Here is a 27,885-nt window from a genome sequence, read left to right on the forward strand (position 1 = left end):
ACACAGTGAGCCACTGCGAAGTAGGCATACAAGTTCGTCGTAATAGCTGCAGAAATCTTCCAGCACTCGCGCGATTTATATCTTGCAATTTCTTGTTGCTTTTTTTATTAGCCCCCCCCCCTCCTTAGGCCCTCACCAGAAGCTTTCAATAGACCTTCTGTAAAACTGCTGCCATCTGTCGGCCATTGGGCGCATAGCCGCCATGTTGGAGGCTCTGCGCGACAACGTACGCACAGGTCTGCTGTTTACGTAGACGTTTACGTAAGGCGTGTATTGGCAAATAATCGCAATGCCACCGTATTGCTGCGTCTATTGCAGCATACGGAGAGGGATTCGGAATGCTGGAGGAAAAAAGGTAAGCCGTAAACGTTGACCCCCCCCCCCCTATTTTTTTGAAATGTTGAAAGCAACGATGGAATGTGTTTCTCGTGTTTCTATACACAATGCATGTGAGGCATCCTGCTAGTGTGCTACGTATTGAGCACCACTTGTGAAGGCAAATTACAAAGTTCAGGCAAGTCTTGATGGTGCCACATGAGACTGATATGATGAGCATGGAGACAAATTCTGAGCTCGAAGCACTATTCACGTGGTGGCTGGCCTTAGGCGGACATGCAGATGTGTTGGGTCCAGTTCAAAGTACATGGGCACTATACAACCGTATATGCATGCGTAGCAGTTGGCCAATATTGTTGCAGTTTTATATATGTGAGCTACTTGTGTATGGAATCAGGAATCAGCGTGACAGCAGGTTCGTCCATCAGGGAGCCAGTGCTGCTCACTTTATTCAGTCAGCCACATTTATAACACGTTGTAGGAAACGCCCCTTAGATGAAACTAGCGATAACACCTAGAACACTCGTGCGAAGCCCCTTAAAGGGGCCCAGCAACACTTTTTGAGCATGGTCAAAAACGCCGCTGATCGGTAGTAGAGGCTCCCGGCAACACGCGAGCCAAACAATAAAACACAACCCGCGGCTTGGAATTCACAATAAATTATCAAAGTCAGCCGAAAATTGCTTTCACTTCTCTCTACAAATGGCAGAGTATATATGCCCCAACACCACACGTGAATTACCCATCTCAAATCAACCAAATGTTCCAATCAGCCATCGGCTGATTTGAACATGGCGCGTGTGCTCGTTGCAGAGATCGCCGCGGAAGGCCACGACTTGTGCACGCGCGATCTCTCTCTCTCTCTCTCTCTGACACACGCACACAAAAACAAAAACAAAAAACGGCGCATTCGAAAAAAAAAAAGAAAAGTACCGAAGGCCATGAGGCACGTGTGACGTTTTACTGTGGCCCTGCCGTATCTCCCTGCTTAGCTTCCAGCGCTTTCGTCGGGACGTAAGAAGAGGGAATGCAATTGTAGCATGCGACAAACCTCTGTAACTCCACTCGCACTGGACGGATTCTTGAAATGTTTGCGGCGTTGAATTCGTGAGGCAATAAACTTTTTCAGTGAATTCATTCCGTGGTAACTTGAAAAAGCGTTTCAGGGCTCCTTTAAGCTTATCATTCGTGGCGCACGAGTACGGTGCGATGTGTTACATCTTCTTTCCCGAGGAAAACAAAAGAACTAAAATTATTTACACTTGCGGGAAACACCATTGTTCTAGGTGATAGGTGATATTTACAACAAATGAAGAATATATATATATATATATGTATATGTATGTATGTATATAAGACCACGGCGAGCTCAAGCAATTTGTTACAAGTTTTTTTTCTCATATTGTAGTCATTGTAGCGGTCTTTGCTGTCTCAGTGACCTCCTGGGTGCAGGCGTTGGGCCGCTCCATGCGTCCGTGGTAGTTAGGTGATTAGTCAGCGCTGTTCCTTGATGTGCTACTCAGCCGTCGAACTGCTTGGTTCTGTGTTGCTCCCGTTGGGAACGAAGTAGGGCTGGAAAGCTTTTCCAGTCTGTAGTAAGTGCCTTGCAGTTGCGCCAGAGGTAGCGCCCTTGCTGGGTGCCTATATGGTATGATTGAGGATATGCTTACTGCTTCAGCAACTGGGCTTTGGTGGCCCACGAACTGTTCTGGATGCGCACCACGTCACCTTCACGGAGTGGAGCGAGCGGCTGCGTGGCTGATTGAGCCTGACGATGCTTGACGACTCGATGGGAAGGGTCACAATGGTAGTCTGGTAGCCGTGTCCGTAGCCGACGACCCTGGAGGATTTCTGTAGGGGCCAGTACATATTCTAAAGGAAAAGTACTGTAGGTCAAAAGAGCCAACCAGAAATCCTGTTTAGCGTCAGTATCTTTCTTCATAAGTCTCTTTACCACCTGAACTTCTTTTCGGATAGTCCTTTAGACCGCGGAAACCCTGGACTCGAGGTAATGTGCCTAAATTCGTAAGTACGCGCAAATGAAGCGAAATCACGGTTGAGCATTGAGGACCATTGTTTGAGAGCACCTCCATAGGTATTCCATGGCATGCAAATATTGCACTAGTCGCGTCAAGGACGGTCCTCGCAGTTGTGTCGCAGAGACATTCGACCTCCAGGAAGTTTGATAACGCATCGTAGATGCACAAGTAGGACTCCCCGCCAAAGCAAAAGATGTCTGTGCTTACGCGATACCATGGCTGGTGAGACACGGGGCGCATCATAAGTGGTTCTGTTGGCTGGCTGCATGCGTATTTTTTGCATGTCGTGCTTCTCTCGGCTAATTCCTTGATTTGCGAGTTCATGCCCAGCCAGAACATGAGGCGACGAGCTGTAGCTCTACTTTCGCGACTTCTAGGGGTCCTTGGTAGATCTTATGCAAAATCTTGCACTTCATGCTGCTCGGAATGACTACTTTTAGCCCCTTAAACAAGGCGCCTTTAATGGAAGAGAGCTCGGGTAGAAAAGGCTTTAGCGGGCCCTCTATCGGTTCGCCCATTGTCAACTTTTGCCGCCCTACCTCCAAGTAGTCGTCTTTGGCAGTTTCCTCGGCTAGACAATTACATGTTTTCTCGCTGATAAATGAGAATACCATACTTACGGCATGTACTTCTGCATTATTCGTTGTGACGTCACCGCTGCTTTCATAGCTAGGTGCTCTCGACAGCATATCTGCGAGCATGTGCTCCTTCTCTGGAACGAAATGAGTGTCAGTGCTATATCTGAGAAATCGCATAAAAAAATGTTGCAGCCTGGGTGGCATGTCGCCGATGTCTTACTTTGATATCGCAATCAGAGGAGTGTGGTCTGTTTCAATGATGACCGTTCGGCCATACGCAAAATGGACAAACTTCTTGCATACGTAAACAATATTAATGGGGAGGGCTTCTTTTTTATCTGCGAATAGCACATTTCCACTTCAGACAATGTTCTTGACTCGTATGCTATAGGATTTCACGCAGCGTTGTGGTTTTGTAACAGTGCGGCACCTATGCCACTACTGGAAGCGTCACATGAAAGCTCTGTTTCTCTTGCCGAATCAAACACCACCAGCAACGGTTGGCTACTCAAGCTGTAGCATATTTGACGCCATTGTTTGCGTGATTTGGAGTCCATTCGAACACCGCATCTTTCTTAAATATGTTGCGCAGTAGCTTCGTCCTTTTAGCTAATATTGGAATGAACTTGCTGAAGTAGTTCACCACCCCTAGCAATCGCTCTGCTGCTTGTTTGTCGTGTGGCTTGGGAATCTCCAGCATCGCCTGAATGAGTGACGGATTCAGCCTGATGCTTTCTGCTGAAATTATGTCGCCGAAAAATCTTATCCGAGTTATGCCAACGATGCATTTAGCTGGGTTAAACGTTAGGCCAGCTTTTTCCGTAGCCTTCAACGCTTGCCTCAGTCGTTCATCGTTCTCTTCTCTGGGTGATCCACAGATAAAAATGTCGTCAACATACACCTTCGTTCCGGGCACAGCCTCAAATATGTCGTTAAGGGCTTTTTGAAAGACTTCAGAAGCTGCTGTTATGCCAAGCAGTAGTCGCAAAAAACGGTATCTTCTGAAAGGCATCGCGACCATGCATATTCTAGACGTTTCGTCATGCAGTGGAATTCGATAGAATTCCGAGTTGGTGTCTAGTCGTGTGAACACTTTAGCTCCCGCGAGCTCTGACTCGATGTCTTCTATCTTTGGTATTTCGAAGTGTTCGCACTTGATAGCTTCGTCAATTTTACGCGGGTCCATGCACACGCGCATTTTTCCGTCCTTCTTGCGCACTATGACGACTGGCCTCACCCATTCTGTTGGTTCAGCGACTTTTGCAATTATGACTTCCCTCTGCATGCGATCCAGTTCCTTCCGAAGCATGTCTCTCTCAAGGCCGGTGGTACTCGACGCGCTGTTTGGACAACTGGCTCTGCTCTTTTGAGCAGGACCATTCGGTATGGCGTGGGAAACAACCTGCGCCAGAAAAAAGATGGCAAAACTCCATAACTTTTTCCGAACTGCGTTGCGTAACGTTTTCTACCTGTTTCGCGACTACTCCAAGCGTCTCGCATGCCTGCAGACCGAGAATTGCTTGAGCTTTTTTGAGGACTATGAAGAAGTCCTGAACGGAAGTGCGGTCACGCAAGGTCACTTCTTGCCTCACGATACCCAAATGTTAGATCTCGTTTCCACTGTAAGAGCGTAAGATGGCACTGTTGGGCTTCAACTGTAGTTTGGGGATAATTTTTGCATACAACGCGGCCGGCAGCAAATTAGCCTGGGTGATCCACTTGAATGGGTCTCCACTTTGAATGTCATAGGCCTTCCTACAACTTTTGCCGTGATCATCCAGTCTCACCAATTGCTAATACGGCCAATCGTGAGAAGAACTTCAAAATCGTCTTCGTTGCCCTGAAGCTCACTTACTTGCGGCTTTGTTCTGCAGCACACGGCAAAGTGGCTTCTCTTATGGCACGCACAGCTTGTTTGTCCGTACGCTAGGCATTTGTGCGGTACGGGCACCCGGCCATACTTAAGGCATTTGCAACTTTTCTGCTATTTAGCTCGCGAACCACCACGTGTCTTTTGCGTGGCGTCTACTGGTTTTTCCTCTCGTGTCCAGATTTCTTGGTTTGCTGCAGTTATCTCAGCTGACATGCATACTTCTGCCTTCTGCAATGTTAACTTGTAGTCGGCCATAAGCTTCTTTCGAGTTTTAGCGGCATTTGTACCAAAAGGAATTTGGCCTCTTATCATTGACTCTACTTGCTGTCCAAAGTTGCATGTTCCTGTCTTCGCCTTCAGGTCTCGTAAGAAATGTTCAGAAGGCTCACCTGGTTCTTGCTTTATTGTACGGAACAGATAACGCTGATGTATCTCATTGACTAGTGAAGCGCATTTGTCGTCGAACTTATTGATTACTACGTCATAGTCCTCATTGACCTGGTCTTCAGTGAAGCTAAATGTGTTGTACACCTCGACGGCTTCTTCTCCAGCGAGGCTCAACAGCAACGCAGAATTTATCGATGTCCCTTTCTTTCGCATGCTCTGTGGCTGTCAAAAACAGCTAGAAGCGTTGCTTGAAGAGACTCCAGCGCTTGGCTATTATGCCATCGAACCGCAGCGGCTCTGGAGGTTTCACGAATTCTGTGATGGTGTTCGTCAGATGGGTGGCTGGAAGCATGGCTTCGATGCTTCTGACAACATATATGGGACAGGGAATCAGCGTAACAGGAAGTTCGTCCATCGGGCAGCTAGTACGGCTCACTATATTCAGTAACTCACATTTATAACACGCTCCAGGCAACACCCCTTAGATGAACGAGCGGTACCACCTAGAACACTCGCGCGACTCCACTTTAGCTTATCATGCGTGGCGCACAAGAACGGCGCGATTTATTGCAACTTGTTGCCGAAGAAGCTGTTGATTCTTCTTGAAGGGAAGGAATGTGAATTTTGCATCTACTTTTCCAAAACCCCATTCTACAGCCTGCCACACACGACTCGAGTCATAGTTTCAGGCCCATTGCGATAGTGTCAGTGATGCACCCGCATATCGTTTCATAGGAGCCACCGGAGATGATATGTGGGATCTGCATACACAACAAGAAACTGGTCCTTGACGAGCTGCTCCAGTTTCTTGTAATTTTTACTTTCCCGCAGTATGCCTTCAATAAAAAACATGCAATATTGAAGAAGTAATGCCATAATTGGTCAATTAGTTGGCTTCACAGATTGCTAAATGTTTAATTTCACAGCATTTACACCGTATGGAATGGCAGATCACCTTAAAATAAAACAGCTTACTGTACTAAACTCAACACGATTTTCGTATGTCGTTATTACGTTGCTCAGTGATGATGTTATTGCGATAGCAATTATATGGACACTCTCGGCTGGGTTTTGCCGCCGTTGTTGGCGTCCATTATCGTATATGTAGTTTTTATATATATGCAAACTTAAGAAAAAATTGTTTCCAAATCTGCATGTTACACCGCAAACGTAGTCGAAAGACGATAGTCTTGCGTCTGAAGAGAGTGAACAAAACGTTTATTTGATGTTCTGCGCAAGAAAATAAGTGAATGGTATTCTGGAGGCGCTGCGTTAGAGTGCCTCGAGCGTGTAGCGGAGGCGAACGAGCGCTTCGAGGCACGTTAGACAGAAGCGCCATCTGGCAGTTATCTTCGAAAACGAAGGCGTGCAGCCTGCGGAGAAAGATGCGCCCCACTCTCGGAGGTGATAAGGTGTAGAACGCAAAGCGACAGGCAGGTGCCACCACCATGACGTCGTAGCAAAGCGTTGGAAACACCTTTCTGAGCATCGCGTTGCACTCTCAGCGCAGCGCGATAAACGCTACAGTCCTTAGAGTAACTTGTGTGTGCCTCTTCTAGTATAAAGTCAGACATATAAAACTTCAAAGCGTTGTTTTGGCACCTCAGATATGCGCAATAATTTCGTTTTAATTCACAATCACACAATTATGAACGCTAAACCTTGAGCAATATTGGTGGGTGCTGCAAATGGGGTTGGCCGTTTGGTGCCGTTCGAGGTATCGTTCGGGCGGACAAACAGACAAGTGTCCAGGCAGACAGACAGACCCAAATTTTTCCGTCGAAGGTTCCCAAGAAAGACTATCGTCTTTAAAAAGCCACCCGCACGCGGCGCCCAGCTTGTTGTGATGCGCCGACGCACGCTCAACTCCTACGCGTACTTTGCCCAGCAGAGGGGAGGGGGGAGGAAGGGTTGAGAGGCTCGTGCGCGCGCGCACGAGCCTCTCGACCCTTTCCCCTTCCCCCCCCCCCCCGAACGATTGCGTTTAGTTGCCGGGCGCAAGAAGATCACTTCGCTGGCTATTTTTGTTTTAACAGTGCGTTACGTGTCGAGCGGTAAACGTTGTTAGTTCGCTTTCGTCCTGTGTGTTATTTTCGTTCGTCATGTGTGCGTGAACAGTGCGCTGTACGTTTCGATCTGCTAGCCACTCGCAGCGTTACAGTTTAAATTGTTGCTATCGTAGTCATTGCTTTTCCTTTGTTGCGAAACTCAGTTTTTTAAGGCGTTAGTCGGTGCAACATACTGATGATAGGTTATGGTATGCAAAAACGTTAACGTTTTCAGCATGTTCATATTTCTTTGGATCCTTATTTTGGCTCAAAGGTCATTTTAATTAGGTTCAAATAAAGTGAAACAGCGAGTAAAACATTAAATTGCCTTGAAAGTGTGTGCTTGAGTTTTTGCATAACACCACTTGCTTATTTATACACAGGAAAAGAAGCATTCATTGAGAACTAAAGCAAACCCAGTTTAACTGTGGCAGTGCTGGCGGGCTAGTACTTAATGAAACTAAGAAGAGCAGTGCAATTACACTTGACTGTAATAACAGTACCACATAAATTCTATCAGTGAGGCCAAGAGAGAGAGAGAGCGAGTGAAAGAGGAAATAAATAAATGTGAGAGCCAGGGAGGATAACCTAAAATAAGAACTGAGGCGGAAATGTTGTAGGCCCGTGTGTTCAGATTTGGGTGCACGTTAAAGAACCTCAGGTGGTCGAAATTTCCGGAGCCCTCCACTACGGCGTCTCTCATAATCATATGGTGGTTTTGGGACGTTAAACTCCACATATCAATCAATCAATCAATAAAATAAGAACTGATTTGCTACCTCGTGCAAGGATGTGGAAATTAGGGCCGAAAAGAGGGTAAAGATAGGGAGCCAATTTCGTGTGACAAAGTCAGTGGAGAAAACAGTTATTTCATAGCTGCAATGAAATCTAGCTGTGGGGAATATATTTAACGGTCTGCATTATGAAGCCACATTTATTGCCTTCTGTGGCAAATTGCATACCGTTATAGGACTCCGTGCTTGCCATTTTTCAACTTACCTGCGTCGTGTCGTTGCCCTGGATAGGGCGCGTCAAGCTGAAACACGATGCTATTTGCGCACATAAGGGATTGGTATTTCAAGAAATGTAGTCGTTTGTGCTCACAAAAGTACTTCTGCTGGTTTTTTTTTGCGACGACATATTGGGTGAAGGGTTCCACCCACAAAAGACCAGCAGTTATCTAGAGGTGCACCTTATGCGCTGACAGCCTGGCAAAAAAAAAAAAAAAACAAGATTGAGCACAAGTTTGCCTTATCTTTAGCAAAAGTGTGCTGAAAGCAGCTGTTTGGTGTGTTCTTCGAAGACAATCATACAGCCTGACAGACAAGACAAGCGCCCACAAACACATTAATGGGCCTGTTATCCACTCCTCATGCCTCTCTTCACTTCACATACCATGTGCTGGTATGGCAGTCAACGTTTCATTAGAAATGGCACCTGCATGAAAACTTCAAGGTTCTCCGAGCAGGTTGGAAAACTCGCTACAGGTAATTCGCAATGAAAGAAAATGTGTTATTCACACCAGCTTTCACAGGTGGCTATGACGCAACATCTATAAGGAAGTTTATTGTAAAGAAACAATGCCTAACTGATTACTAACGTCGAAAGATTCCACATTTGGTGATGGACCATGGATGTAGTATGCACATGCACGACAGAATCTCTATACCACCACCCCATCGTAAGATGCTTTAGAAAAAGCGCTTAGCTTAGTGCATAATATTTCTCTGTTACCTCTAAAACACGAGTAGGTAATATAATACAATGATACTCTGGAAGCAATTCTGTTAAGGTTGAAGTGAAGTATCACAAATGAGCATGCAATAAAACTAGTACCATGCAACGATTAAAAAGGATAGAGTGCTTCTTCAAGGCAAGTTCATAATAGCTATAGGCTTCAGCAGGATAAGAAAATGTGACGTACCTTCGAGCATTCCGTCAGGCAGGTAGGCGTGAGCCATGCGCACGGGTTGTAGTCATTGAGCAAATGTCAAATCGTGGTAATGATGTGGTGCACCACACGTGTAAGCTTACCACCTACACGGGTAATTTATACTCTTCGTAGCGTCAGACAGAGCGCTTCGCGACTAGACACAACAACGTTCTGACTGCTCTTTATGTACGCTGGCATGTGCCGTGTGGTGAAGAGGTCGGCAAAATTATTCTACTCAAACATGAAGTGCTGTCTGAAGGTGTCTTCTCTGATGTTTTCGTTATTCAAGACTCCATGCTATCTGCAATAACGAGTCAAGTCGCTTTCTGTGCTGCTTGACATTGACCACATAAGTTCTTCCACAGAAAAGTCACCCCTGAGAATCTTTCGGAGCAATCTATCGATCACTAAATTGTCGATATTCTCCCAGCTCAGATCCAGCAACAAGCAGTGATCAAACAGATTGCTGCATGGACGCTTGCTCATCTCTGACAGACACACAGGTGTAGTAGCGCTTTGCCTTTCCCGCACACAAAATATGCGGCCAGCGGTGCGAACGAGACACAAGATTTGGCTGCAGCTTCACTTGGCTCAGTACTGGAGTGCTATCAAGTTCGCGTACTGATGTATAAACAAGAACAGTACTGTTTACACCCATCGAGCTCTTGGTTATCATGACGAGTCATGGGACCTTTTTTTTAATTATAAAGCCAGTAACACCGTGCAATAAACGTCTTTTCGTTCTGCCCATTCTACTATAGAGAAATATACATGAAGAGTGGACACTCCTGTAGGGCCCTGCGGCCGAGCTACTGCGCTGCTTTCAGCGCCACGAGTGGCTGCTCATACTCGATGTTGTCTTAAGCGTAATTAAAATAAAAAAATTTCTTCTTTCCGACGATGGGATTTGAACCCGTACCCTCAAGCTCCAGATGCCAGTGTCTTTACCATTAGGCTACATGCTCATCCTTACTGAAGGAAATACATGTAAAGCACATCTAAACCACATGAATGTTCACTCTTCCTGCAAAACAAATGCAGAGAGACAATACTTTCTAATCAGACTTTACTGATTTTTGTGATAAAGCATTAAACTTCCTGAGTGAGACAAGATGTAGAGCGCATATGAAAAATTGTATATATATTAAAATATCCTCATTGCAAAAATTGATGCCAAACGTAGGTTTTCGTTGTTTTGCTGAGGTGGCTATTACCTGTCTTGAAAAAGGAATAGAAGCGAGCATGGCTATGCCTTATAGCCGTTGGTCAGAACCTTTCTTGCTCAGCCGCGAAAAGGCTCCAGTGTCCACTCTTTACATAGTATACTTCTCTATGGTTCTACAGGCTACGTTCTGTTACTCCCTTGGCAATGAGGTTAAGACAGTACACAAAGGAAAACGGCGAGTGCTTCTGGTATCGGTATTAAGTGACAGCGTTCTTCACAAACATCAAAGGCAGTGCCTGTCATAACCAGTGAAGAGCCTTAACTATGGCATCGTCGTGCAGCTGCTGGACAACCACTTTGATCCCCAAGCTAATGAATATGCAGCAAGTTACGCTTTTTTTCATGCGGAATCAAGTAGAAGGCAAAAAGGTACGGGACTATATCACTTACCTGAGACGTCTCGTGAAAGATTGCAATTTCAAGAAATTTTTGGATCGCTTGTTGTTGGATCGCATTGTCTGCGGAACCCGTGACGAACAAACCCGACGACATATTTTGTCCCAAAAGAAGTTGAATTTGGCTGAGGCAGAAGCTTTTGCTCTAGCTGCTGAAACGGAGGAAACAAATGTGCGGTCTATGTGAGAGAGCAACTTCCACGACCAAGCTGTCACTCATTTGGTACAGAAGCATAGAAAGAATCCACCAAAATTCGGACAAGGGTATGCATCCATGACCAAGTAAACTCAATGCTGGAGATGTGGCTCGGACGATGCTTCGGAAATGCAGGCATAGGAAAGCGACGTGCCACAAGTGTGACAGGAATGGACATCTGGCGAGAAGGTGCTCCAGCGGTAGCGGTAACCCCTCAAAAAACTGCCCTGCACCTGACGTGCTTATTAGAGCCACTGCCGGTCCTTGGCCGAGTATCCATGAAAGTCGAATGTCGTGAAATAGAAGTGGAGAGCTTGCTTGTGTTAGTGGACTGCGATGGGCCACTGGTGTGCGGCCGAAACACCATCCAAGTCTTTTGGAATGCTAGAATGGCACTATAGGAAGAACGTGAGCCGGGCAGCGTAAATGTCGTTCGATGCGACGAAGCTGCTGCGGAACTGGTGGCTGAGTTCTCGGAAATTTTCGAGGAGACCTTAGGTTGTTTCAAGGGGCCGCCTCTGAAACTACACAAATAAGGCTGTGATACCATGCTTTTGCAATGCTCGACCAGTGCCATTTGCGCTTCGGGATAAGGTGTCGGCAGAAACTGACCACCAAATACAGGAAGGAGTGCTTGCCCCAGTGAGAGTTTCAAAGTGGGCTTCGCCCATAGTGCCCGTAGTAAAACGTAACGGGGATATTAGGCTGCGTGGAGACTTCAAATTGGCCGGGAATCCAGCAGAATATTTGGAACAATACGTTTTTTTTTGCCAAAAATTGATGATATATTCGCCTCTCTATATGTAGGGGGGGGGGGGGGGGGAGTCTTCACCTCTTTGTATTTACGGCACGCGTATAATTGACTTGCACTGGACGAGGAGGCACGAAAAATGGCTGGTTGAATACAAATAAGGAGCTGTTTGCATACAACCGCCTCGCTTTCGGCATCGCATTCACTCCGGCTTTGTTCAAGTGCCGCCTCGAGCTCATTCCGCAAGGCCTGCCTCGCGTCAAGGTGTACAGGGAGGATATTATCATAGCCGAAACCCAGAACGATGACTCCACTCTGCGGTGAGTCTTCGAGCGGCTACAGAATAATGGACTCAAATGAACCATGACAAATGCTGGTTCTGCGAGAAGCAAGTACCGTTCTTGGGTCACAAAATCGATGCAACGGGACTCCCCCCCCCCCCCCGACAATATAAAAGCCATTACCGCTGCACCAAGACCACTGACGGTGAGCCAGCTGAAATAATTTTCTGGATTGATCACTTATACGCTAATTTTTGCCTAACGTTGCCACCACGTTAGATGCTCTCTACCGGCTGCTGGCTAAAGCAGTGCGATGGCAATGGAAAGCCGAACACGAGGAAACCTTCAATATGGCTAAGCGCGCTATGGGGGAAGCGGAACTTCTCGTACACTATGGCCTCCAAAAACCACTGCGACTTGAATGCGATGCGTCGCCGGTTGGGGTTGGCGCAGTGCTGTGATTATCCCACCTTTCTGCTCAAAACCTCTGACATCTGCGAGCGAAATTATTCTCAGTTAGAGAAAGAAGCGTTGGCCTTAGGTTCGGCGTTATGAAGTTTCGAGATTACTTGTTGGCGAAGCATGTTACGCTGTTCACAAATAACGAGCGACTGACGGGACTGTTTCATCCGGGGAGGCCGATTTTGCATATGGCAGCAGCGAGAATACAACGTTGGGCCCTGATACTCTCGGCTTATCAGCGCCGCCACGGTGGTCTAGTGGCGAAAGTGCTCGGCTGCTGACCCGCAGGTCGCGGGATCAAATCCTGGCTGCGGCGGCTGCATTTCTAATGGAAGCGGAAAGGTTGTAGGCCGGTGTGCTCAGATTTGGGTCCACGCTAAAAAAACTTCAGGTGGTTGAAATTTTCGGAACCCTTCACTACGGCATCTGTCATAATTATATGGTGGTTTTGAGACGTTAAACCACACATATCAATCAATCTCGGCATACCAATATGTCAGCTAAATACTGGGACAGACGCTCCCAGTCGTTCACCTCTGCGATGCTTGGAGAATCGTGGAGAACAAGAACCCATGGAATACGTTCTATGCACACAGTGCTTATTTCAGAGCCCTTTCCACTCAGAAATTAGCAGACTTGAGCAACACGTACAATACGCTTCACCAGATCATGGTATGGATGCCGCGCAGCCCCAGCGCTTACCTGGAGCACAGCAACACCTTAGGCGGTCCTTTTCTCGCCATGACGAGCTTGCCGCCAGTCATGATCCGATTTACTGGGGCCATCGAGTAGTGTTGCCAGATGCGGTGAGACGGTGCCTGCTAAGGGTACTGTCCGATAGTCACCCCGGTATCGGCGCGATGAAGCGCACAGCGTGTTCACTTTGTTGTATCCCTGCTTAGACAGGGACAATGAACAGTTGGTTCAAAGTTGCCCTCAGTGCATACAATGCTAACAACCCTTGCCGGCCGCAGAAGATTTGTCTTCTTGGTCGGCAAGCTACAAAACATGGCACAAATTACACATGAAATTGCCTCATCAACGGCTACCATATTTTTGTGTTGGTGGACGCCGAGACTAAATCAATCGAGGTCATACCTTTGAAGACCGCCACGGCAGACGCCACCATTCACGCACTTCCAGGTATTTTTGCACACTTTGACCTCCCACACTGCTTGGTATCAGAGGATGAACCACAGTTTTCAAGTTCCACCATGTCAAGTTTCTTGCAGGAAAACCGCGTGAGAAGAGGAACGTACTATTCGCAGTCAAATAGTTTTGCAGAATGGGCCATGCAGACTATAAAGGAAGAGCTTCGAAAAAATCTGACAGGTATGTTGCAAGAGCGACTGATTAGGTTGTTATGTTACAAAAGAACCCATTTGGAAGGAGAAAAATTGCCAGCAAACTGCTGTTGAGCTTTCCTTACCAAACTAGGCTGACGGCTTCGCTCACCGACGAAATGGTGGCCAAAATGATGGTTCTGGCGCACCTGTGCAAGTACGAGCAAAATAAGAAATGCGCTTCCCAGCCGGAAGGCATGTATGGTCGTGCTAGTACCAGTCTGACGCCGGCGACAATAGTGTCTATGACGGGAGCACGCATGGTTACGCTAGAAACACCGAAGGAACCACAGCGGTGCCGAGTAGATCAACTCCGGCCACGGTTGGACTTAGGGTCGTCACCTAGCAAGCAGAGCCAAGTTAACGACGAAGCTCAGGGTACCCCCAAGCAGACAGACGCGTGTGATAATATGGCCGTGCGAGAAGTGAGCTCTCAAGCTGCAGACCAACAACCACTACAATGTTTGACTGGCCAGCCAAAACCATCAGCCCGTTTCACTTACTTAAGCTTAGGGGGAGGGATTGAGTGTTATCAAGTACGCGTACTGATGTATTACAAGAACAGTACTGTTTACACGTGCCGTGCTCTTGCTTGTGATGACGAGTTATGGGACCTTTTCTGTTTAGGTATAAAGCCAGTAACACCAAGCAATAAATGTTTTTTTTTCGTTCTGCCTGTTCTATCAGTTGCGTTCCGTTACTTCAGATTGTTCAGTTTGATTTTAGGACGTGTGGTGGCGCTACAAGACATACTACAACGGGTATAAAAACATGCGAGAGAGGTCAGTAACGCAATAGTTAGAAAACGCCCCGCTAAAAGTGGTCTGGGCAAAATGTTGCTTACGTACACAACCAACTGCGTATTACATATGATGGAGTTTCGGACTCTAAACTAAAATTGTCTAGTGTCTCGCTCTTTTCTTAAGTTTGATGTTATCGCACCAGAAAGCGTGTAACCATGCGTGTAAGTGCTGCCTTAAGCGAACTGCGCCGAATGACTAAGTACCATCGAGATAACCTTGGAACCTTTCGGTGAGATTACGCGCACAACACGAACGTTATAGTTTCTTTTGGAAATTATGTGAGCGCTAGCGTTAACGCTGGAATGATTATGAGGGACGCCGAATAGGGGAGGCTCCAAAAAGGTACGACCATGTGGTGTTCTTAAGCGTGCGCTGACATCGCACAGTACACGAGCGAGCTTTGAATGGCTTCTCTTCTTTTCGTACCTTTCAAAAAATTGTTGCACACCTGCTTTAAAGGGGCCTTTTAACAATTTTCCAGCATGGGCAGAAATTGTGGTGATTGGTAGTGGAGGTATTTAACAACAGGTGCACTGAACATGGCGCAGCATGCGACCTGAAATTTACGACAAATTCTCAGACAGCTATAAGAATCTCTTGCTCTTCTTTGGACAAATGACGCCATAAACAGAAGAAACCGTGTCATAAACCGAAAGTCAGCGGCCATTGGCTGACTAGAGCATTGCGAGCTGCATAGTTACCCCGGCCATTGCGGTATGTCGTCACGCGCCCACGCGCTTGCTTTCAGTCACACTGAATGTAAGCCACGCATTCGAAGAACACATAAAAAAATAAAAGTCACGACTATGCCGCAAAGGCGAAGCAATGAACGCGATAGCAACAAATTTAATGGTCACGCGCAGAATGGCAGAAAGATCGAAACGTGTTCCACGTTTCTCACGCAGAAATGATGTGACGAAACGTACTCTCAGGTACAGATGAACGCGAATAAGCATCACAGTTGTTGATTTGAAATGTGGGATTTAACGTCCCAAAACCACCATATGGTTATAAGAGACGCCATAGGGGAGGGCTGCAGAAATGCAGAGACCACCCTGGGTTATTTAACGTGCACCGAAATCTGAGCACACAGGTCTAAAGCATTTCCACCTCCATCGGAAATGCAGCCGCCGCCGCCGGAATTCAATTCCGTGACCAGTCGGTCAGCTGCCGAGTACCTTAGCCACTAGACCATCGCGGCGGGGCAGCGTCACAGTTGTTACTTCGCTGTGTCTGAAAAGAGACTGTGCAACGATTGCAGTCACCTTTGTGCGCTCGGTAACTAAAACAGAATCATTCCAGTGGATGCCGAATGCCAGCCAAGACGTACGATTCTCCCCATCTCGAGATAAGGGTGCGCGAATGAGCGTCGACTCTTTGCTCTTTGCGGAGTATATTGTAAATTGTGCGTGGGAGATGAGAGCGCGCGCCACGGCGTCGGGGCGATGTTGCTATGCGCGCGCATTGCGCCATATTGTTGGTATTGCTGAAAACACGATAGTTCCCCCGTCCCCCCAAGATGCCCGTTAGTGGTTGTAAGTGGTTGATATAGATAGCTTGCCGTTGGAACGGTGACGAACGCGCTTCTCGGTGGCTCAGTGGTTAACGGCTCACAAAGACTCAGAGGACCCAAGTTAGATTACGCGTGCTATAGTCTTTCTTTGGATTTTTTTTATACAGATACGTATTCATATATGGTGAATGACGGTGGCGATCACGTTCACGACGACGCCCGGCGGCAACATCCAGCCGAGAGTGTGCATATATTCGCTATATATGCACACTCTCGTAAAATAGTAAAGAAAAGTAAAGAAAAGCGTTTTTGTTTCTTTTGCTTGGTAAGTATGTCGATGAGCTCTTCGACATTTAGTACCCTTTTAAGAACCTGCGTCTGTACGCTAAGCAGTGACAAATCAATGAGGCGGCTGTCACTCGTGACAAATCCCGTGGACTAGTAAAAGGTTTGAACTGCAGACGATAGAACTGTGAGCTGACTTCAAGATTATGCAAGTTACGCGACGAACAACCTCTTAGAAGCATATATATATATTGATTATTAAAATATATAATCTGTTTCTATTAGGGGAATCCGGCAGCACGTTTAAACCTTTTTGAACCAAACAAGGAAGTCAGCCAATTTTTCTGGCCTTGGGGGGCCCTCTAGAACAGGATGGCCCGGTTTATTTGAACCCTTTGAACCCCGGATAATCCGCCCCTGCCTGGGAGTACGTTTCGTGTGGCATTTTTGCGTGAGAAACGCGGGGCAAGTTTCGATCTGCTGGCCATTCTCGCATGACCTTCTCATTTTTCGCTATCGCGTTCATTGCTTTGCTTTTGCGGCAAAGCTATAACTTCAAATTATTATTATTATTATTATTATTATTATTATTATTATTATTATTATTATTATTATTATTATTATTATTATTATTATTATTATTATTATTATTATTATTGAAAGAAGGTTTATCAGATGTTCGCCTATGCTGACTGCGCTGGCGATACTGCTTGCACCTGTGCTGTCCTCCTCTTTTTTATCTTCGTTACGACTGCCCCACGGGAAAGGGCGGAACAATCATGGTGTTCCAAGAGAAGACCACAAGGTAGTCGAAGTACGCCTTGACGTGCTTTACGTGCACAGCATCACGTCCGCGGGGGGTATACGATAAGCAGGCGGCGTAGGGGGCCCGATGGCGCAATTTGCAGGTGAGGCTCGCTCGATCACACGATAGGGGTTCTGATACATTAGGACCAGTTTATAAGACAGAGTAGCAGAATGGTGTGATATGTGTTCTATGAACGATATTATGGTGAGCTGGTTGTCGGCCCGAATCTGTAACTGACGCAGTTGGTTGATTGGGACGGATACAGTATACTGCACTGTACGGCAGTAGCAGCGCAGGGCAAAAACAACCGCGAAATTACGTTGGAAAGAGCCGGACAGGCACCATTATCAAGTGGCTGTCAGTTTTGGGTGCTTCGTTTTTAATGTTATTCGACACACCATAAAGCAGCCCGCTTCCAAATATATGTTTGATTTCGGCAAAAACGCAATGGTAAGACATTGTTAAGTAGCATTGCCTGAGTGGTTGAATATGCTTTTATAAGTTCAGCGTAAAGGGGCAGTCTTTGAAAGTTAGCTCTTCTGGAGTCAATAGGACATATCTAGAAAAACAACGTAAAAAGACATTAAATCAGTTGTTGCCCCGTGATTGATCAAGTGTTTGTCCTATAGCGCCGAAGCCTCAAACGCACATTTTACTTATATATATCTTTATATAAACATTGCATGTATATATATATATATATATATATATATATATATATATATATATATATATATATATATATATGAGATCTAACAGACAGTAATGCCAAGGAATGTACAGGGGAAGTTATATATATATATATATATATATATATATATATATATATATATATATATATATATATATATATATATATATATATATATATATATATATATATATATATATATATATATATATATATATATATATATATATATATATATATATACGTTCGTTGTTGTGTCGTTGTGGTGATTAGGCGCGTTGCACGGCTTTCCGCCCCGCGGCTCAGCACTGCCGAAAAGCGCTATATAGTCGGGGCCAGGCTTGCTTGTGCGTTCCACTTTAACGTAATACAGCCCTCGCATCGTAGTATCAATAGCATTAGGCACCTTCCGGCTAACGGGCACAAATTGCAGGTCCGAACGGTGCGTCGTCCAGTTTTAGAGCACCTTTGCAGAACGTCGTGTACGTAGCGAATTTCGAGCACTGTGCAATAAACAGCGATCAATCACTCCTGACAGCGCGACCAGGAAACTTGCGTACTATGGCGAGGATCCATTTCATTATACCGCCCGAGGCGATTCTAGACGATTGGTTTCAAAGTCGCAGCTGACAGCAGGAAGAACGAAATGTGAATATGAAAGCGAGGTGCCCAAAGCACACTCGGCAGTTATTTAGTGAAGTGGCGATAAGCATTTGATGTTCCTTATTAGGAGCCTTTTGCTTTGAGGTTTAAAAAGGAGCTGGTGTTCCGAATAGATAATGTGCCGTGTGAACTTGTTGCAGCTCTCGACGTAACTTGACTGCTTCCGGTAAACTTTGAAAGCGTATTTTCCCGTGCGAACTTATAAACTCTGGCCGTATTTGCTGTAAGCCATGTACAACAGCTTCAAAAGCTTAACGAAAGCACTTCGGACAGGGCAGATCACCCGTTATTTACTTTTAAAAAGCGCTTACAACGTCTTCCAGCACAGAGCCTGTCCCTTGAGTCTGGATTCTTTTCACTAAAAATATATGTCATTGACAATCCTGAACATTTATTTACTACAATACTGGAAAGTAGCAAACAAATATGGCTAAAAACAACAGATAAGAACAAAATTCAAAACAGTCGCAGTACATCTACCAATTTTAACACAATATATTTTAGCACAGGTGTCCTGGTCAAAATCGACGGGAGTAAAAGGGTGGTAAAGCTATTTCCACGAAACTGTCAAATGGAAAGCCAGCCGCATTTTTCATGTCAACAATATTGGACTTTTCGAGGTGTTAACAGAAACGTATAATACGTGGTGGGTTAGAAATGTTTTGGCGCTTTCTGCTCTGAAGAAAATAGACGTCCCAGAATATAATAATAATGACTATCGAAACGGAATGTTCCACATGAATTGGAAGGCATTGTGAGTTAAACACTGCACGATTGGTGAGCCCGGGCACATAGACCGTGAAGTTCTGCAAGACAATTTTCACTAACTTTCTTATACTCTTTCATGGTTGCCCTCTTGGTTTCAGAGTACAGTAGTTCTCCGATCGAAAGGTTGCCTCACAGTTCGAGACGGCAGCAATTCATCACGCAGAGCTGCAGGCAGAAGTAGCAGAAACGCAGCTCGTAGACCTCGTTTAACTGCTTCTACACCGTGGCTGTATTGTGTTGGCTGAACAATATAGAGTGGAGGCGGAACTGACCAATACACCGCAGTCGCTGTATACTGCGAAGTGTATTGAAATCATTTTTTGGTGTAGGGTTATAAAATAAATATGCTTTCACAAGGCCGCAATCCTTCATATCTTGGTATTTTGTTTTCAAAATAAACTGGCCGATGGTTCATACCACGGTGTAGCCTACACTGTGGTTCATACTATAGGAAAGGAAGTCATGTGGAAACAGTGGAAGATAATAGCTTTAGGAGAATGTCTTTCCTATCTCAGAAAAACTTGTGTAGGGGCTAGTTGGAACATACTGTGTGTAAAGGCTGCACTGCAAAGTTAAGGCCGAAAAAGAGTTTGATAACAGCTCGTGTTTTGCGGCATAGATGATACCCCGGTGGAATCGTGCGTGGTCTGCACGCAGTGCCCTCTCTCTTTTACATCACCCCACACACTTTTGTTTTTTTTCTTTCAATAAATTCAGTTGTTAGATGCACTTTGTCTGTGTTAGTCCAGTTTCTTTCGTCCTTAACTTTGCAGCACAACCTTTTCCTATCTCAATGAACTGTTCACAGATTACAGAAACATAAAGCCCACACTATAACATAATCTTCAAAATTGCCTGATTATTGTTATAATGACACATGCTTGAACTTTTGCAGGGTTGCGGATGAATAAAGCAGAAGTCTTGAGGAAGCATTCAGCCTGATGTCTCTTACACCACGTCTGGTTAGGAACAATCACTGTTCGAGTAGAACCACATTTGATAGCTCGCACCACAGTGAACATGTCATTGGCGAAGGTCTTATTGAAGTAATGGTGAGTCGGTCGGTTCATGAAGTGTTTGCTGGCGCTACGCACTGCATCACTAATATTTCTCGAATATGCTTCAGTTATTGCTGTTGTCTTTTACCTATTTATTTATTTATTGATTTCGATTACCCTCAAGGCACATAAAGGCGTTACAGAGGGGGGTGGGTAATACAACAAAAATGCAGAAAAAATAGAACATAAAATACAAGTCAGTGAAAATACATGTTTAACAACAAGAAAGTTATTTAGGGCGCATAACATAATCTGTCAGTGCAGTTTTGAATGATGATGCGTCTGCAATGCAGGCGATGGAGGAGGGAAGATGGTTCCACTCGGAACTGGTTTTTGGCAGAAAGGAGTCGGAAAAAAACATTAGTGTGACAGAGAGGAGTGAAAACTTTATGCTCATGATCAAGACATGACAATATGTATGACGGTTGTGATATGAGCTCCTATCTAATTGAATTCTTCGAGTGGTTTTGGGACGTTAAACCCCACATATCAATCAATCAATGAATTGTTCGAGTGAAGAATTTTTTGGAAAAGGCATAGACGAGAAATTTTTCTTCTAAGGTGCAAATCAAGTAGTCCGAGATCAGATTTTATTAATGAAACGCTAGCTGAGTGGAAATGGTTTGACATAATGAAACGTGCTAATCGATGTTGAACGGACTCGATAATGATTTTTAATGTTTTTAGACCAGGGTCCCAAACAGAAGACGTGGTAGGTCCATCTTGGGCGTATAACATAGATACGAGCTTTTAATGATGCAGACCGGAAATTTTAGCCTGGTCTATCACCTGAAGAAGCATGCGCAGATGTTTCATGAGAAGAAGAAGGAAAGGTCGGCTTCGAAAGCGGGTTTGTAGTCCGTACTACTCCTCACGGCTGGGAGAGGAAAGGGAAAGAAAGAGAAAGAGCGTGACTATGGAGAACAGGTGACTATAGTCTAGTACAATGAGCCACTGCACACACTGTTCTGCGCGGAGCCGGACATGCATAAAAGTCCCGATAAATTAGACACATTAGCACATGCTCTAAAGACAAGCTTCTAAACCTGTCTTGCGGGAAAATATGAGCAAGCAGTTTAAGCTTTATTTGGCGTGATATACACGTTCATGAGCACCCAAAACTTCTCCTCCGAAAAGGTCTTTAGGCTACGTACTTAAGGCACACGCTGATGATGTGATAAAATATCTCGGATGAAAAGTGTTAGACGTTTGACCCACACAGCCGTTCGGGTTTTTCTCTTGTCTAATCATGCAAAGGTATCATCGCGCATATGCAACACCCAGCTACAGTATATGCAATAATGTTTCCTGGTCTTTACTTAGTCGGCACGGAAAACAAAAACTACGGACACAGTCTGTAAAAGTGCTCATGACGATAGTCAGGGTCATTTAATAGTCTGGTCATAGATATTTTCATAGACTTGGACAGCAAGGCGTTGCTGTCATATCTGGAAGAGTGAATCAATATGACTTAGCCGCCGCTAGTGCGCACCATTTTGCTTCTGTCTCAGCTGGTTCGTTTCCAGCTATGCCACAATGACTGGGAATCCATTGCAATGGTATGTCCGAATAGAGACTAGTTAACATTGACTTAAAATATTTATTATCTCTGACACCAGAAGACTGTATGCGATTGTTTGATTCATGTTATTTGTGATTAGTTGAAGGGCCGACTTGGAGTCGCAAAATAGTGTTCATTTCACTGGGCTCTGTTGTAAATTATAGCGGAAGCTTGTCGGACACTGCTTAGCTCAGTGACAGTAGATAGGTAGATGCAATATTTTGAAGCGTTTCATGATTTACAAGTAAGGGACCCTGAAAGCTGCTGCTGAGGGGGCCTGCATGACAGAGACATCAACAAAAAATATACCGTATATCCGTATATATAGGCAAAATACGACAAAGCGAAATGCTTAGGCACAGCAGTGGGTATTTTCGACTTATTTGACATCCCAGGAATCGAGAGTCACGCGATAGGCTTAGGTATCGTTAAGAGAGGTATTTGGTATATCACTTGTGGTGCATAATTCAAAGGCAGCAGATCTTGGTGTGACATCAACGCTTCTGAGTATGCAGCACAGGACCGTGTGTTAATAATGTCTGTCAGTGAATGGTAACGGTGCCTAGTCACTAATTTCAGATGTACTGACAGTGGCTACTGTTGACAATAATCTCGAGCTGGACAAGTACGTGCTTTTGCTATAGTACCCTTTGTAGAAGCACATCGAGGTACTTCTACGCAAATGTTGAGGGCACGAATGTGTGCACCCTCCAGTGTACGTACAGCAGATGTAGAAACACAGGAAAAAAACAGGAGCACTGCAGTGGAGTTATCCCACAAAATGGCCTGGTATAGCTGTTACAAATTGATTGATCTGTGGGTTTTAACATGCTAAATCCATCATATGATTATGCGAGACACCGTAGCGGAAGACTCCGGAAATTCCGACTACCTGGTAGCTGTAGCAGAGATGATTTAGGTGGCTTCCATAATTTTCCAGACACATGGTGAATGAACTGGACAAAACTGTCTAGTCGTTTTCTTAGTGTAGAGATGTGCTTAGAGCAAGATAAATCACGGTCGATGATAGCTCCGCGAAATTTGTGGATGGTTACCGGAGGTATGACCTATCCATGAAGCACTACATGGTAGCAAGCCATAGACTTTCTAGTGCGAGAGTTGCAATTTTTTCAGTGACAGTTGCAGTCCGCTGCTACGTATCCGGATGTTATCATTACCACACGTTCTAGCTTCGTTTGTTCTTGCAAACACGTTAGACTTGTGGTACAAATGCAGGTTTGATCTGCGTACACAGATACCGAAATGTGGCCTCCTAACTTTATGACGAGGCCAACAAGTACGATATTAAATAATGTGCCCGGGACTCTACCTTGAGGCACGGCACGATAGACTGGATGCTTGTGAGTATCACCGTCTGCAGTACTCATAAATATTTTTCTTTCTTCAAGGTAGCTGGCTATCACTTCGTACATAAGGCCGCCAATACCTCAGTCTTCAAGAGCATTTATAATGGCGTCATGCAGAACAGTGTCGAATGCACCTTTGAAGTCAACGAAGACTGCAGCCTGCTTCGCTGACAGAGGTGTGGTGTCATTACCATATACGATATGCCAACAGCAATATATATATATATATATATATATATATATATATATATATATATATATATATATATATATATATATATATATATATATATATATATATATATATATATATATATATATATATATATATATATACACACACGCACGCACACACACACTGAAAACAAGTGCGCGCGCACGAGACATTCGCAATGTTTGAGGTTTGGTGCCTTCATAAACATTAACAGCATTTTGATGCTAGCCCGTCTGCTAACATTGGACTTGAGGAATTCACCAACATTACAAGTCTACGGCTGTGTACCTTTCACCCTAATCTTGAACTATCTATGGCGTCAAGCCTATCACTTGTTTATATAGCCCTGCTTATCTGTCTGTGACTTTGAGTGGTATTCTGAATTACGTATTCATTTATCGGTTGAATTGCTGATAGCCCGTAATGTAAAGCGTGAGCGTGAAGTGAAACAGTCGCGCACCTTCCATGAGAGCGCACGAAGTTCAACCTCGGAAGAGCGGTTCTCTCAACTGCGCTAGGCCAACTAAACAACTGCCCTCTCAGAGAGAACAAAACTCAAGGCCCTAGCCTGTCCGGTCTTCAACACGACCGGCTGAGGGTGTTATTATGATTTCTTTAAGGTACTAGGCTGAATCACATTCTACTTCCTTTCGGCAGACAATAGGAAGTTTTAGAATACCGTTTGCAAGCGCTGCGGGCATTGCGGGCGAAGCGGGTGCCTTAAGAGTTTTAGAATAGCGCTTGCCCTGCTGCGCACCGCAACGCACGATCGCAGTGACACCGTAGCCTCGAAACCAGCGCTTGCGGGCCACCTGTGGGCCGCCATCACCGCACGCAATTTCGGATTTTCTGCGTGCGGTCCGCGAACGGGAACGCCGATTCGCGTTACAGCGCATGCACAGTTGCAGCGACCGCACCGCAAGGGCTCACAGTGCGCTATTCTAAAGCTCTCTATTGTTGTTGTGTAGTAATTGGAGGGTGCTACAGTCATGACTTTGTTTTGTTGCCTAATGTCGTCGCAAACTCTTGTTCGCTCTCATTATTTTGCAGCCCTTTCACCTTCCCGAGTAGAAGACAGCAAACCAGAGTCTATCTCTGGTTACCCTCCCAACCGTTTTTTATCCTTCTCTTTCTATAGCAGAACTTTCTTGCTGCGTATCGCAAATGCGGTGCTTTGGTGTGACTCAGGAGGGACCGCAGCTCCAGGCTCAAGCCGTGTTGCAAACGTATGGCTGTATTCAATGTATGTCGGCTTAAGTGATATTGAGAACAGCCACATAGGACGTGTTTTAGGTATAATATTGTTCATCAATTTTGGCATACAATGTAGTGGGGGGGGGCTGTAGTTTGGGTGGTGTAGTTTGGGTGGAGCAAGTGCTGGTTTGGCTTGAGGGGGGCAAGTACCTTTTTTACACCCGCCTGTCGTCGCCTACGTCCCCATCCTCCATTGTAGTGTAGAAAATTAGTGTAAAGTTGTCAATGTAGCCCCCCTTCATTCAGCCTTCTCCTCTCTCCTTCTCTCTCTTTCTAAAGTTTACCTTCATACATCTGATCTGGTATGTAAAATGCCCATGAGTCCACATTTATTACTTCAGAGGAGGCACTCATGGGTGCTTCCACAGGTCTTTGCGACTTAGTAGTTTAATCGCGACCGTCATTTGGATCTTGAAAGGTGGTATTTAAGAGTTTCACTGTCTCAGCTCTGTCGATGCAGCAATGTTTTCATCCTAATCAGTCACTGCGTATCTTCAAGTATTTTGCTATGAACTGTCTCTAAAGATAATTTATAGCATGAATTATCTTTAAAGATGAAAGAAAACGCCCACTTACCTGCGCATTGTGTAGCCTGCAGATGTAAGCCTCGTCTTTGCGACATCACGATAATAGGCGGAAGTAACGACCGATATTGTAGAAGTTTCATATCTAGAAGAGAGACATGGATTACATTAGTGATACGTATGTTTAACTTTACCAAAATGAGCTACAGCTTCATGATACGCCAGTATCACCCCTATGTTTACAAAATTTGATGAACGCATCCGCAGAGAGCTGTAATATGGTGGCTTGTTCTTTCGAATAAACAGTAGAATTTTATCATACGATCCTTCTGCTCGCCCCTACTTCTTTGCTCAAGTCTGCCTTTTTCCAAGGGGGTGCTAATATGTACCCTATTTACTCTATAAATGATTTAAGAAGTTCGTTATTACATTGCGGATACAGACGGAATCTATATAGAGGTACAAGACGTGCTGTCCTACGTAACTTGAAAAACAGGTGACTCATTCAAAAGTCTTAACGAAAGGAGTGGGCGTTGAAAGGTGCGTAATAAAAGTAACAAAATCTGAAAAAAAAATTCCGCTATAGCTATCAACTGGAGAAAGGAGGTGTTAAGGAGTTTCCTTCCTGATATATTACTAAGATACCCTTCATTAACTCTTATTTATAACTCTTTCCAATCCAGTGCCCTGAAAATTGCCCGTAGACACGTGGTGAATAGCATTGGAGAGATCGTGTCTTCCTGCCTTACACCCTTCCATATCGTGATTTTGCCGCTTTACTTATGAAGAAATATGGTAATGGTGCGTCCTTTGTGGATTTATTCCAGTATGTTTATGTAGGGTTTGTCGATGCCCTGATTCCGTAGTGCCTGCATTACTGCTGATGTCGCGACCGAGTCAAACGCCTTCTCGTAATGTATTAAAGCTCTGTATAGAGATTGGTTGTATTCCGCGCATTTCTATGTTACCTGAATGATAGTATGAATTTGTCTATTGTGGAGTAGCCTGTACGAAATCCTGCTTGGTCCTTTGGTTAAGTGAACTCTAATGTCGCCTTAATTTTATTTGCAATTACTTTTGTGAATAGCTTGTAGAAAAAGGACAGTAAGCTCACCGGCCAGCCTGTAATTTTTCAAGTGCTTTATGTCTCGTTTCTTAAGTACTAAAATAATGCTCACGTTCTTCCAATACTCTAGTGCCCTTTTCGTCAAAAGGCAATTTTTATATAAGGTGGCCATTTTTTCCAGCCCAATTTCTCCGCCATTTATCTTTCAGCTGGTGCGTTGTTACCTTATCCCCACCAGTGGCTTTGCCTCTTTACATTCCTTCTAGAGCTTTCCTTGCTTCTCATGTCGTTACTGGTAGGATTTCAAATTCCTCTGGGCAATTAGTGCTTCTTATGGTATCATCCTGGTTGTTTCGGCTTCTGTACAGTTATGAGTATAACTCCACCACCACCTCAACTATCCTTTTCATATTAGTTATGATATTGCCTTTCTTGTCCATTAACACATGTATCTGATTTTCCCCTACGCACTGCTTGGCCTTCGCGTTTTTTGTTTTTCAGCCTGCTCAATTCTCTCCATGTTGTACCTTTTGGTGTCAGCTACCTTACGCCGCTTGATGAACTTAGAAAAGTTCACTGGCTGTATTTTGTCGGTTACATTTAAGGCTTTCATGGTTTGTCGTCTCCTAATAAGATTTTTCGTCTCCTGAGATAGTTTACCATGTAGTGTCCTTGCTATAGTGACTGTACCTCCGACTTCCATTGCACAATCTTTGATGCTACTAGCAAGATTATCGTTCATCGTGTCAGCGCTAACGCCGGTTAACTCGTTTTGAGCCTTGAATCTATTCTGAAGCGAAACTCTGAATTCCTGTGCTTTCCCTCTCCCCGATAGTTTATTTATTGGCTTTTTGAGTACCAGTTTGCGCTTTTGCTTTTTTGAAAATCTAGGTGAATACTAGCTCTCATTATTCTATGATCTTGGTATCAGATCTTTACTACTACTTCTACATCCTGTATAATGCCTGGGTGTGCGTACAGAATGAAGTCTATTTCATTTTTAGTTTCCACATTAGAACTTCATCATGTCCACTTACGGTTAACCCATTTTCTGGAAAAAGTATTCAACATCCGTAACTTATTATGTTCTATTACCTCTACTAATAACTCCCCTCTGGCATTTCTAGAGCCTATGCCATATTCCCCCACTCCATGGTCTCCCGCCTGTTTCTTGGCTACTTTAGCAATAATATCGCCCATCCGAACAGAATGATGTTTGTTTATTTTTTGATGGCTGACTCTACGTATTCATAGAAGCGTTCAACTAAATGATCATCATGGCTCTATATAGGCGCGTGGGCCTGAGCCACCTTCATCTTGTACCATTTGTTAAACTTCATTACGATACTTGCTACCTTCTTGCTGGTGCTATAGTACTCCTCTATGTTGCCAGCAATATTCTTGTGTATAAGAAACCTCATCCCTATAGTTATTTTCTGCCAACTAAACCACAGTAGCATAAG

General features: G+C 44.7%; 1 protein-coding gene across 1 annotated transcript in view; it reads right to left on the reverse strand.

The window, feature by feature from the left end:
• Window positions 1–27,885, reverse strand: part of LOC119187642 (putative 4-coumarate--CoA ligase 1) — a 353,621-nt gene that overhangs the window by 182,428 nt on the left and 143,308 nt on the right. The window contains exon 3 of the mRNA XM_075878455.1: window positions 25,409–25,501. Within this exon, the coding sequence (XP_075734570.1) occupies window positions 25,409–25,499 (91 nt within the window). The 5' untranslated portion in view covers window positions 25,500–25,501. The remainder of the gene's footprint in view (window positions 1–25,408; window positions 25,502–27,885) is intronic.

The sequence above is a fragment of the Rhipicephalus microplus genome, chromosome X (genome assembly GCF_043290135.1).
Source record: "Rhipicephalus microplus isolate Deutch F79 chromosome X, USDA_Rmic, whole genome shotgun sequence".
In the NCBI taxonomy this organism is placed as follows: Eukaryota; Metazoa; Arthropoda; class Arachnida; order Ixodida; family Ixodidae; genus Rhipicephalus; species Rhipicephalus microplus.